At 32.0% G+C, this 14412-nt stretch overlaps 1 protein-coding gene across 1 annotated transcript in view; it reads right to left on the bottom strand.

The window, feature by feature from the left end:
* Positions 1-528: 528 nt before the first annotated feature.
* SLC17A6 (solute carrier family 17 member 6) overlaps positions 529-14412 on the bottom strand; it is a 36287-nt gene continuing 22403 nt past the window's right edge. Inside the window, exons 6-12 of the mRNA XM_016138470.2 lie at positions 13690-13776; positions 10867-11009; positions 6688-6837; positions 3727-3859; positions 3208-3318; positions 2576-2703; positions 529-1872 (exon numbers count right to left, since the gene is read on the bottom strand). Coding sequence (XP_015993956.1) covers positions 1537-1872; positions 2576-2703; positions 3208-3318; positions 3727-3859; positions 6688-6837; positions 10867-11009; positions 13690-13776 — 1088 coding nt within the window. The 3' untranslated portion in view covers positions 529-1536. The remainder of the gene's footprint in view (positions 1873-2575; positions 2704-3207; positions 3319-3726; positions 3860-6687; positions 6838-10866; positions 11010-13689; positions 13777-14412) is intronic.

The raw sequence follows: 14412 nt of genomic DNA, 5'->3' as shown, positions 1-14412 counted from the left end.
ATTAAATACACCAATAATATTTTGAGTTGAATTGGGAAATGCATCATTATCATTTTAGAACATTATAAAGAGGTCTGATGTTAACTTTTTAAAAGAAAAAAAAAATCATTCCAACCACCCAAAAAGCTACCACAAGCAAAAAAAGAGAATATGCGGACAGGAAATTTTATGTATTGCACTTATTGCTTGGTACACAAATGTTGCAATTCCTGTGAGTTATATTAAGAAATGACAAGCAAAGTGCCTCTGCCCCATCTAAAATTCAATGACTCTATGAAAGTAGAAATTGCAGTCCCCTAACCCAACATTAGGTGTATGCTATTTTTGTTTTTTGTGTGTGTGAAGATTGTTTATTATGTTTCTGTGTATGAATATGTATAAGATATACAGATATATAGAGATATAATTTTAATATAATTTATTGTCCTATATATTTAAGACAAATATATTTTAAATGGGACTTTAAATAATAAAATTGTCTACTTACAATCTATTAAATTTAACTTTTTATATTATATATAGCTCTGTGGCACAAGTTTCATATAGCATTTAATTATTAAGGAAGAAGAATATCTAAACCATTTCTATTTCTTTTGTTGTTAATATTGCATTTTCAGGGTTATATTTCCATAGTAAATTTCTTGTTAGATTCTTTATGGTGATTGCATCTTTTTTAATGCAAGTTACAACCTGTACAAAGTTGTAATAAAAAATACATTAAAGTCTATTTATCTTTTTATATTTTTTTTTGCAAAAAAGTTATGTGATATGCTACATGAAAAGTCAGATTTTATTGAAATGTGAAGTGTTATATACTGTTAGGTAAATGAATGGAAGAACATGAAGCATACCCCTCACTTTACAAGTTTTCTTTTACAGATATAAGTGGTTGTGCCTAAGCATTTCATATAAAACACTGCAAGATATTCTTTTTGATACCCAACAAAATATTCCACATTATGTAAGAACAACAATTATTTAGTATGCCTTGCTAGTTGCTAGCCCACAATATTCTTCTCTAACTGAGAGATATCCCAACTTCATGATTTACACTCAATAAACGTTGTCAACACCTGATACAGCCAACATGACAACTTTACTTTTTTTAAAACAGGACTTCTGCATAAGATCTTGCAATACAGTGTAACAAATATATAAGTGCATTTTACATGGTCAAGTAGCTTTGGTTTCCTAACCTTTATATGGTGAAATGTGCCAACTGTTTTAGTTGTGCTTTATTAAATGCTGATGAGTTTCAGCTCATATGAATCCAATGAGTAATTACTTGCTTCTACATTTTTTACCAGTCAACCTTTAAATCATAAACACAAGAATAGATGACCTGGACGGAAATGATTGATTTTCACAACTTCTACAGATTGCACTTGATGGTAACTTCATGAGTTTGTTTTGATTTCATTTTTATAGCAAGACTTGCCTGGTTGATATGTTTACATGTTTACACCACATATTTTTAAAATTTTTGTTCAATCACAATTAATTTAATCACAAACACTAATCCAGCCAATAGCTTTGTTATGAATAATCATCTCGGTCTTTATAGGTGTATGAGTCATGTACTTCTTCTTGTACAAATTCCTCTTTCTTTTCCCAGCCATTGGGCCAACCTCCGTTGGCCTGTGTCGTCGCACCATAAGACTTGGTGGTACCGTAATTTATATAATTTTGAGTAATGTCCCCTGTTTCCTCATCAAGTTCATCCTCATGGATAAATCCACATTTTTCTTCACTTGTTTCCTCAGGGTCTGCCCAGGGTTGCTTCTCTCCTGAGGCAAATATTGCATAAAATATAACTCCACCATAATGGACTAGGGCAGCGATCAGGAAGACATACTGCCACTCTTCACGTGACTGTAGTGACAAAAGTGGCACTGTGAGAACAAACTCCCCATGTTAGAAAAGCCTAACATCTTCTTTAAACGCTCCACCTTCAAGCTTTTCATAAAATTCTATCTTCAGGAGAAATCTTATTATGATTATGTAAAACAAATACTGTGACAGAAACTTTTTATAATACTATAACTTTCATCATTTAAAAAATTTTAAATCTGATTTTATAAAATAAAACTACCTATAAAATATTCACAATTTCTTTTCATTTCTATTGATTTACTTATTTTTTTCTCCCACTCCTTTTGTTTACTACCTTCTGGTAAAACAAGATTTTGAAGCTCGACATATAAGGACAAATAGTTGGTAATTACATTATTCCACTGATAACTGCAGAAGACTCTGAATTGAAGTTTGCAAATAAAACTCAGAAGATGTTTGTTTTCCTATTCTACTAATACTGTAGAAGTGAAAGGTTATTTTTTTTTACTACATCAAAGATATCAGAAATATTAAAAGGTATTCAGAAGCATATTGCTTATTGGTTGGGTAAAAGGGCTCACTCCGAGTTTCTAGAGATTTTCTTCCGAGCCTCAATTATTTTCCTTATTCAGAGGTATGGTGACTGAACCAGAAACGAAATGCCAAAGTGACTATAGTAACCCCTTCCCCAACCATGAGAGAGAATCTTCTACAATCGAATACCCGTTTTGTTCCATCTTACCTTATTTTTGGTCATTGCACCAACAATGATAGGGCAAACCATTCCTGACAATGTTCCAACACCATTTGAAATACCCATTAAGATACTGGCATATCTTGGAGCGATATCCAGATGGTTCACATTGAAACCTGAAATATATACATAAGCTTTGACTAAGAATCCTAAACCTCTTAGAAGAATCTATAGAATATTTTCTACTATACTCACTATACTCCTTAAAAGACAATAGGTACATAGTATGTGCTCAATAACTACTTTTGGATAATCCAGCTCATGGGAATGAAATGAGGTATAATTTCTTATCTAATATACAATATATTATACTCTACAGAGAAGAGATATGTTCGAAGAAGAAGAAGAAGACGACGAAGAAGAAGAAGACGAAGAAGAAGAGGAGGAGGAGGAGTAAGCCAAGAGAAAGTGAGTAGTAAAAAACCTAAATAATGATTTCTAAATGTTTTATTATTTTTGTTTTATTTCCTAGTGGAAATATGTTGAGTGAGCTTTCTCAACAGTCAAAATACTAAAGAGAAAAGTAGAACATAGAAAGATTAATAGATGATAGATAAATCATCTTTTATCACTAGCCGAAATCAGATATCATAAGTACAAATTTTAAAAATGTATATTACCAGATATAGCAAATCCACTGAATCCCACTGCAAGTACCAAGAACGAGATTGCTACCCCTCTAGTGTGAGAATAGCCGACAACCAGAAGCAGTGTTGCTTCCATGCCAAAACCTTCAGAAACAAACACATGACAATACTTCAGAAATTTGTGTCAAATTTTCCAATGAGCCCAAAGTGCTAAAAATGCATATACTAATTGACCTAGCAAACCACTTCAGGGGGGTCCATCTTAAAAATAAAAACATTAATAATTTCTACACAGAGATTACTGAAGCCTCCCTTGTGTTTTAATAAAAACATCAAAAACAACCTTAAGTTTCAATGGTAGGAAGGGGTCAAGTTTGTTATGCAGTTATTTAAAACTAGGAGTTATGAAAATCTTAAGATGGGAAAATGATTATAAATGAACAATGAAGGTGCACATTTAACTGCATATTTAATATGTATAGAAAAAGTTATTTATGTAGATCAAAACTTCGTGAACTAAAAACACATCCTTAACATCTCTTATGCACTTACCACCACAATTCATAATCTTTCTTACTGTAGTAGTGGAAAGAATTTGCTTGCTTCTTAGAAAATCTGCAATCTGCCCTCCAATAGGCACAATAATAGTCATTACTAAGTGTGGCACAGCAGACAGCATGCCAACCTGATGAAAAACAAAAAGAGGAGAAATATACGTGACCATAAATAATGTGAGCCATTTAATGGTCTTAGTTTTCTGAATCCATCATAAACACTTTATGGACAAAGGAAGGAAAGATGCTGTCTCCAAATGACCACTTACTCATTCCTAGAATAAGTAAATAACCTTCACAGAATAAACAAGAAAAGCTAAGTAAATTTACTTTGATCCCTTTTTATCTTCTCAAAGAGGATACTTTTTTTCCTGTGCCACGAGTCAGTAAATTTTGGGTTTTACGACTCTTTTCACAGTGATTCACATTTATGTTCCCATTTTATATTCTTAAATATGTTTGCAAAAATTTGTCATTAGCCAGGGAGGAGAGTGGAAAAGAAAGACAGAGACAAAGACAGAGTGAGAAAGAAGAGAAATCCATTTGAAAAACCTTGAAGAAGCTGTATTTAAAATTCACTTTTAACTCATAATAAGGTTAAAAATTCTTTATTGGGTTTTAAATATATATGAGTGTTATATTTAGTTTCTATAAATTAAGAGCCCAGAAAATACAAATCAATTATTCAATTTTAGGCATTTTCTATATCAAAAGTCAATATTTGGTCACATCGTCATACAGTATAGTTTCTGTACTAATTTCATAGTACATAGCCCAAACTAAACTTTAACCCACCAGCGTCAATTCAACACAAACTGTTTGACCAATAATTATGTGCAAGGCACTGTTCTCTAGGCATTATTGAGGCAGGAAGTATAAATAAAATGCATTTTAATCATTATTACCACATACATGGACTTAGTAAATTTTAAATATAAACATACAAGGAAGTTTTTTGCTAAGTATAATTTGAAGAACAATTCCTGGCAAATTGTAAGTATTGGATAAAAGTTTATCATCTGGTATAAGTATGTCTTTCAACTTTGATTTTTGAAGGTTCAAGAGATAAATATTGTGTTCTATTTTACAATGGTAAATAGTGTGGAGACCCAACCATGAATTGGGGTTGTTGTGATGATTAATTGAGGTAGTGAATGACTCTATAATAGCTTAAATGTCTAAGCAATTTAATTTTCTCTTTCATTTCAGATGGAAGTGTTTTATATTATTATTATAGTGTATTGCAGAGCTTGGATTCAGAACCATATGAGCCTAGATCCAAACCTCATGGTTTATTTCCTCCATCACCTCCTTCACACATTTTTCAGGTAAATCAAGAAACTGTTTTTTAAAACAGTAAATCAAAATCTTCAAGGCAATCTGTTAGTATATAATTTATCCACAATTTGAGCTGAAAACATAAGTGAATCGAATCAATGCATCTGGTTATTATATCATTGCTTTTACTCAAGCATTTTCAATTAATTGGAGCTACAGGGCCAGAATGACCATACAGGTTCATTAATATCAGTTGGCTCCTTCACTCTCCCCTATGAGACCTGACTTTATTAATAGCCTCTCAGTGTCATATTTGTCCTAGATTATGAAAATGGACTCACACCTCCAGCAGCTTTTGTTGAGATGTATAACACCTCTCAGAGCTCCCAAAGGCTACCCTGCAATGTTTGATCAGCTCCATAGAGAAGAGCCCTGTCTAAAGTAGCCATTCTTCTCAGCAATGGAGGAAGCAGTTTCCTTAGAAACAGGGATTACAAAAGAGCTCTTAGAATAGCTACTCCTAAACTCAGGTTTTCTTCAGTTCCAGGCCTCAGATAATCTTTCATGTAGAGACAATATGAATAGCGAGCCCAGCTGGACTTATGTAATGATATGAAGAGAAATGGCAAGTCCTTTGCCAGCATAGACAAGTGTATTCAGGACTCAGCAAAAGGCTTGGTATGGAGATGCTGTTTAACAAATACTTGCTAAATGCTTAAATGAACATATGGTTTACCTGAATTTGAATGGTATAGTAGAGAGAATTGAAACATAAATCAAGGGATCTGGGCTTAAACTTGAGTCTGTCATTTATTTCTAGCTTGGGTTTAGGCAATTTAAATATTCTCCCTAGTTTCTGTTTCCCCATCAATTCAATAGAAATGGCGATAGTTATCTACCTGGTCAACCATACAAGGTTGTGCACGAATATAAAACAACCTATAAATTTCAAACCCTCATATATAGTAGTAGTAGTATGTTTATTTTATCCTTATAGAAAAATCTCAAAATGATTACATTTTCATAAGTATAGTACATGTCTGTAGCATTAATATGTTGTGCTCTAATTGGTAACCTATTTTTTTTTTATCTATACCACCAAGCTATGATCTCTTAAGGACAGGAAACATGAACCATGGATTTTATTTCTGAATCTAACACAAAACTTGGCATATCATGTTCAACAAATCCTTGTTAAATTAATAAATTGGATAAATAACATACAAGAATGTCATCAGGAAATTTTTGCTATCCTGAAATCTTTTAGCCAAGCAGACTTCTGAGAGCATTGAAGAAGAGTTAGATTGTATTTACATAAATAAAATTCCATCTTAATAAGACATTTTTTTACTCACTGTTATATTGTCTTTTCCTGAGACTTAAGGGAAGTTATGTTTACTGGGAAAAGGGTACGTTGCTGCCCACCCAACTGAGATGTAAACTCCATGAAGGCAGAGACTAGGTCTATCATGTCTATATTCCTAGTAACAAAGAACAATTTCTAGTAGAGATCTGAATGGTAAACGCTCAAACACCTTACTTAGTCTTCATTTCCTGAAAGTTATTGTTGAATAACTAAATGAATAACTTAAGAAGTTTAGAAGATAAAATCTTGGCAAAGAAACTTAATATTCATGTAAATACAAAAACAATGGGTTAAATAGAGATAATTTTTACATACCTTGCTGATTTCAAACCCAAAGACTTCCTCAAAATATGCTGGCTGACTAATAAGCAATAGATAAAAAGTCCAACTTCTGCAGAAGTTTGCAACAATTATTGCATAGACTGGCATTGATGTAAAAAATTTCCTCCATGGAGTCTTGAATTTCTGAAATTCCAAAAAAGAGAGCCATTATAACCATTTTTAATGTCTTGTAACCTAAATAGGAATGATAGGGGCTTTGTATTTTCAGGATGTGTATGTTGGGACATGAGTAGGAAGTAGGCAAGAGGTAGTGAATCATTAATTGCAATAGCCTAGTTAAATTTAGCTGCATGAATGATCATTTGAATAGAAAAAAGAAATATCAGTCCCTTCTTTTGATCAAATTGTTTCAGTGTTAAGAATACACAAGATTCTACATTTTTAGAAAACTAATTCCAAAAGCATAGATCTTAGTTTTTAAGTTTTGTTTTGTTTTTTGTTTTTGTTTTTGTCTTTTTTGGCAGTGATAAATCATGGCTTGGCTAAAACTCACTGCCAAATCAGTGACCTTGTTGGTATCCAAAATATTTTATCTAAAATACTGAAAATTCAATGTCATTAGGAGGATAAAAATAAGAAAAATTAATGGTGCAAAAATTCTAGACATTCTAAAGACAATGATACCACTACCAACTGATAAACTCTTAATAGCCAGTGAATATCAGTATAAATTCTGTGACACTGGCATGCAAGGATCTATAAAATCACACAGTAAACATTTAGTTAAAGCATTTGGCCACCCAGCACTCCAGGGGCACATCATAACCACAGTCATGCATCGCATAACAAAGTATACAATATAGATGCGGTGGTCTTATGCGATTATAATGAAGCCGAAAACTTTGTTTTGCCTAGTGACACTGTAGCCATCCTAATGTTGTAATGCAACACATTACTCATGTGTGTGGTGATGCTGGTGTAAACATACCTACCGCATTGCCAGTCATATAAAAGTATAGCACATACAATTACAGTCGTAGGCTGTATCATCTAGTTTTGTGTAAGTGCACTCGATGATGTTTGCACGACAAAATCACCTAACAACATATTTCTCAGAACAAATCCATTGTTAAGCAACATATCACTGTAGTTATTTGATAGTCAAAACATTCAAAATTAACAACCTAAATATCATTGGCTTTGCTTATAACACCCATTAAAAATTACATTTAGTGTTCTTAAGATCTTTATATGCCCAAATATAAAACAAGTGTCTTCCCCTAAGACTAAGTTTTACACCTCAAAATGCCTCTCATATTTTGAAATACTTTCTCAATTACTTTATTTTGAACACCAAAATATTGTTTGGCGAAGAAACAAAAGCCTGAAAGAACTTTGTTTAATGCTAGCTTGGGACATTTTTGCCTGATCAAATTAGTAAAAGAGGAGGCAAAACATTTTTTAAACAGATTTTATAATTATTTTGGATATAAAACCTTATAATTGTTTGTATCAAGAATCTAATTAGGCCTTTTAGAGATCACTTTAAAAATAATATAGTAGGAAGTTATATTGTGATCACAAACACATATGATAATAAACAAACAAAACAAAAACAAAAACCTGTCCTAATAATATATAATGAGCACTATATGGCTTTGGATAAAAATTTCTAGTGACAGTATCACAGGTGGGTTCAAAAAATGCAGGGTTTTTTCTTAAATTAAATATATTCTGGGAAAATGGTACCAGGTGAATATACTTATTCACTGATTTAAAAAATGGTCAAATCCAGGAATGTCTGCATTATAGTATTATGTTTGCATATGAAATAATTTTAGAATATTATTAGAAGTAAATGACCTTTTCCTGCAGGGAAGGCATTTCTTTTATATATACCATCTCTACTAAGAACTTTATTCTTCAAATTACAAAACACTTTACCAAATATAAGTGAAAAGTATCTAATTTTATATCTTTAAAAATTTAGGGGGTCCATAGGAGGGTTTATGGTATTCTGATAGAATGTACTGAATTGGCTGTTTTCTGCACAGGGGTATTTAGTTTGCAAAAATTCAGCACACTGTTTGCTTATTATTTGGTGCATATATTTAATTAATTTTTTAAAGAAATAAGAGAGATTTAAAAGACATTATAGTCAGCTGCAATGTGTGATCCTTAATTGGATCCAGACTTAAAACAAATAGCTACAAAAGACATATGAATATAGACTAGGTATTTGAATTTAGACTGGATATTATAAATTTGAATATGATCTAAGTGTTAAATAAAGTTAGGAAATTATTTATAATTAGGCATTAAATTAGGTATTTTAAATTATATATTAATTAATTATTTTTAGGTATGATAGTACATAGATTGCAAAGGAGAATATTATTGTTTTTCTAAAAATACATGGAAGGGGTTTGTGGATAAAGTTCTTATATTTCATTTATTTTCAAATCATTCAGCAAATAAAAGTGAAATAAGACAAAGAGTTAACAACTGTTGCATCTGCGCTGCGGATATATGGATGATGTTACTGTTCTTGCATATTAAATTTGTTTGCAAATAAAGTTCAAATAAAAAGTCAGAATAACTAAAGCACAAATTCTATTCCCATATTACCTTATTTTTAAAATTTTACTTTGAAGCTACAGAAATGTGTAAAATATTAGTAAGAAATAAATTATTGTGTTTAGAAAACCAGTAAGGTATAAAAAATTGGGAGTGTGAGATTATCTCTGCTGTTTTATTAACCTACTGGCTGTTCTTTTGGTTTTTTTTTTTAGAAATTGGTTTTCATTTAGACTAAATTTCTGATTGTTTTTAAAAACTTATGCTTGATCTAGACATATAATTTTTCAAAAACTGATTAATAAAAGAAGCATATTCAACTATGTAGATACAGGCTGATAAGATTATTTTTGGCTAGAAATCGAAGCTAAATTCTGAACTCACCAGCCTATAGTTAGCTTTTGGTCATGGCAACTCCTCCCCCACATCACCACTTGTTTTCTGAATAGCCACCATTAGAAAGAAGTTATCAATCCATTACAGAAACAGAAAGGAAAAAGTTCTAATGTTAGTCTATTCAGCTCATGGAACAACTATAATGCAAAAATTATTTTTAAGTACTGAAATTTAATTTCTGATTAATATCCAATATGGGATTTTTTCTTATTCATTAAAGGCCAAGATACCTCAGCAACAATGGGTGACAGACCAGTTTACCCAGAATTAGATGTCAAAGACGGCCCTTCTCTAACAAATGAAGCAGAAAAGCAGAGCTGGAATAAAATACAATTAGAATGGGGTAAGGAAGCCTTTAAAAGAACAAGGAGAAACATGATGTGTAAGGGGCACTGGTTCCTCAGCCAGTACATGTTACCTTCCAACTCTTAGAATAATGAAATTAAATTATGCATTAAGTGCTGAATTAACCTGTCTAAATGCATTACTTATGCTTACCGGTTTTTTCCTTTTTTATAGTATCATATGGCTACTTATTGGTTATATTTATGATACATTAATGTCTCATGAACTAAAGTATTTGCATTTTTGACATAGAACTGCCTTTCACTCTTCATAGGTAGATCCTGTCTAAGAAACCAAATCATAATTATAAAAAATTCTTTACAAAATTATCTTATAATACTTGATCTTCATAATAATAATCCTGAAAATTGGTAACATTTTATCAATAAAATGATTATATTAAGAATATTTTCATGTCAGCTATCTACTATTGGCATTCTAATGCTTTATATTTACTAAACCATATATGATATAAATACACATGTATAAACCTACATTTAGATTATTCAATAAACAAAATATAGCCTTTTCAATGACTGTGTTAGGTGATTTGGCATGTCCTACAATCTAAAATTAAAAACAATTTGTTGAATTTGTTTAAATTATGGACCACACGGAACTGTTTTCAAAAACTTATTAGGTTTACAGTCATAGCTATAATCCAGGGCAAAATCTGAAGATATTTAACAAAGATAAAGAAAAAGAAATTATAGATAGAGGAAGTAGCAGTCATGCCTAAGTAAGTTAGGGAATAGGGATGAAGTAAAGAAAATCATGATTCATACCAAACTAGTTTTGTTTAATTGAATAGTGACTTATAAAATAGTTTGGTTGGTTGAAGGGAGATGAGATGGAGAATTAGAATAGAAATGTACACCATAATAAAGTTCTTACTTCCATTGCACCTAAAAGATTTGCACTCTCTCCAATGCTTTCTTCTATGTACCTACGTTCTTCATCTGTAATAGTAGGATGCTTTGCAGGACTCTCGTAAGACACCAAAAGCCAAAACATGTACCAGATCATTCCAAAGCTTCCTGCAAGCCAGAGTTCAAAAGGAGGAAGTCAAAGAAAACCATTATAAATACTGCCATTTAACAGTCATTTGCCAGAATAGACTACAATAGTTTTGTGACAAATACATTCTATTGAATGTGAATTCGAGTATGTGTCTCCAACAGACTTTAGTCATCTCTTCTTGTCTTTTGCCACCAGACGTCAAGATTCTTGAAGGCTCTTCCTGTAGTTTTATCTCTTTGCCTCTATTAAATAATATTGATACATGGAAAACTCACAATAAATAATTATTGAATGGTGTGGTTCAGAACATGTTTATACACTCAACAAATATTTACTGAGTAGTTACTTTTGCAGGCACTCTGCTAAATGAGAGAAATGTGATGAACAAAAGAAAATTCCAGTCCTTAAAGAATTTTTCTAGGAGTGAATCCTTTTACCTTGTTGCCTATCTTAATTATATTAGAGTGGTCACTATTTTAAGAGGAAAGAAATGCTTGTTTCCCTCTACTGTTAGCACTTCCAGGTCTAGTAAACAGACTACTAAATAAAATCTAGAAGATTATTTTACCTTGAGTGGCTACTGTACATTTAAAAAATGGGCTTCTGTAATTAATGTAATAACATTTTAATATGTATAGCATATTATTTTCAGTACACGCTATTACATTTTGGTCATTCTTTGAGCAAATGAAAGTTATAAATTCCAGTACAATAAACCCTTTGCAAGTTTTTTTCATTACCTTCTTTATATAGCACTCTTGCCATTAAAGTATGTCCTTATTGTGCAATATAAATGTGGAAGCACTAATGACAGAAAGAATTTTAAGTGATTTATTCTGGTTTCCCAGCAGCTAGCCATTTCATTTTTGTGTTGTACTGTTCTTTTTCCAGTGGGTAACAATCTGAATGTCCCTGATCACCATAATTCTTGTTTTGTTTTGTTTTTCCTCGTTCAGTCTCTAAGAAGTTTTCCTTAAAAGTACAGCTTCTGATGGTCTATGCTTCTTTTAATTACTGAACACGATAGCAAATTTTGGGTCATGTAGTATGTGAAAATTCGGTATAGTGTAGTGAATATGGAATACGATCTCTCAGAGTCAGCTCCCGGCTGTGTCACTCATTAGCTACATCATCCGATCAGAAACTGAATTCTATAAACTTCCACTACAAAATGACATGATAATTTTTATGAGATTATGGCAAAGAGAAGTTAAAGGAGATGATTATAAAGCCTCTATCACAGTGGATGGCACAAAATAAGCACTCAATAAATGAGGCTCTTGTAATTTAGAAATAATTATCATTACCACTAACTGAATGCATCTAAAGTGCCACTCAGCTAATTGCTTTATGTGCATTATCTTTTTAAACTTAAGGTACTGTATGGGTCTTACCTTGCTAAATTTTAAAATATCCGTATTGAATGTGTGGCTCAAAGACCCAATTTTTATTATACATAGCAAGTACTATGGTATCATACTTTCAGATTATCCAATATTAAAACTTTGTACCATTCAATGATAAGTATTAAATAAGTTATAATTTGAAATAATAACACTGGTTTTTATAAGTGCTTTGTGGAATTAGCATCCTTCTTTTAAATCTACATCATGTCTTCATTTAAGTAATTGATGAATGAACAAATCAAGAGATTTAATGGATGGCCATTGCAACTTTACTATACATTCTATAAATAAATACTTTAAACCTCTTTGAACTATGAACTCTTGAAAATCTAATGAAAGATATGGATTAAAATTTGAAAAAAATGTACAAATGCATATATGGCTTATAATTTAAGCATTCATAAATCCGAAACCCATTCATGGCTTTTGACCAAGGGTAAGAGCCTCTCCTATAAAGTATATTTAGTAACATTTTACAAACATAAGTATTTGCTCTGACAAAAACATTTCAAAATGGAAATGGATCATGGCAGATTTGGAAGCAGCTAAATACTGTTCTGTTCGACTTCATGAATCTTTCAGATTCTCGTGCCCATGTTCAAAAATGGTATTAATCAGTGACAAGACCAGTTAGAATCCAGCTCTCTTATAGTTCTCCTTTCCTCATTAAAACTGTCTCTTAGAGGGAGATTTTAGGGGTACTTTGAAGTGGTGTGCTTTCAGTTTACGGTTAGAAAGTCAACAGAAAGGAAGTTTAAGCTTAAGTTTACTTATTTTTTATTGTCATTTGAGGCTTCATCTCCTTTAATTCTGGAAAAATAAGGACTAAAATGTGATGCTGCTGTAGGTGACTGATAATATTTTATCACAAAACTGAATTGTTTCATTAGCATTAAAAGCACCATCCGGCTTTCTACCCCTATTCAGTTATGAGGAAGCACAATCAGGGGAATGAACTAGACAGTAGCATAAAAGAGGAGTGGGTACAGCCTAGCCCTTTCTCTTAATCAGCTTTAAATCGAGAGCTAATTTCATTTTTTTAAATTCATAATAATCAAGGACAATACTTGTCATATATTACAAAGTTTCCATCAGCAATGTGGTTGCTTTTTTAAATAAGTAACAATGTAAGGAAAATAATAGAGAACATTTTCCTTGAGCTTCTTAGAATATAAGGAGAGGATTCTTTACGGAAAAAAAATAAGTGAGTAAACAGAAGTATGTTTAGTGATCCCTTTGTTTTAGCTTATGTACATTTCTTTTAATTCTATTGCATAGAAATATAACATACCATAGACATAGAATACTGAAGACCAGCCAGTATACTGTACAAGAATGCCAGCTAAAGGCATTGCAATCACAGCTCCAGCATAGGAACCTAAAGTAGAAGGGAGAATGGGAGAAAACTAAGTGAATTCAATAAAAATTTTTGACTTTATATCATGTTCCTTGGTTGGTTTCCACAAATACACACTTGCACACGGGTGCATGTGCACTCACACCCATACACTTCTGAACACACACACATATCTACACCTACATATTTAGCCAGTAGAGGACGGCACAAGTAGATATAACTTACCCAGGACACAACATACATTTAAAAATAATAAGACTATAATAAAAAATAAAAGACTATAATAGAAACCATTCATTAATGTCTTTGGAAACCTAGATGAAATGAATGAACTAGAAAAATATAAAACACAAGAAAAACTAGAGGATTTAAGGAGTCCAATAAAAATTAAGGAAATTAAAACAGTGGTCAAAAAATTCCTCGCTTTCAGGTTGCAGGATGCCCAGATGCCACTCCTGAGGCCAACACCGCTGGGGCAGCGGGGTACGAGGACTAGTCTCTCTTTCAATAAAGTTGTTGATCCAACTTAAAACAAAAAACAAAACAAAAAAAAATCTTTTCCTCATGTACACACACATCTAGACGGTTTTATAGCTTTACTAATTTTCAATTCTTATTCAAGTTGTTCCTCAACTTTTACCCACCAGCATACAGTAC

Source organism: Rousettus aegyptiacus, unplaced genomic scaffold (genome assembly GCF_014176215.1).
Source record: "Rousettus aegyptiacus isolate mRouAeg1 unplaced genomic scaffold, mRouAeg1.p scaffold_m13_p_5, whole genome shotgun sequence".
In the NCBI taxonomy this organism is placed as follows: domain Eukaryota; kingdom Metazoa; phylum Chordata; class Mammalia; order Chiroptera; family Pteropodidae; genus Rousettus; species Rousettus aegyptiacus.
This window is presented reverse-complemented; position numbering and strand designations above follow the sequence as displayed.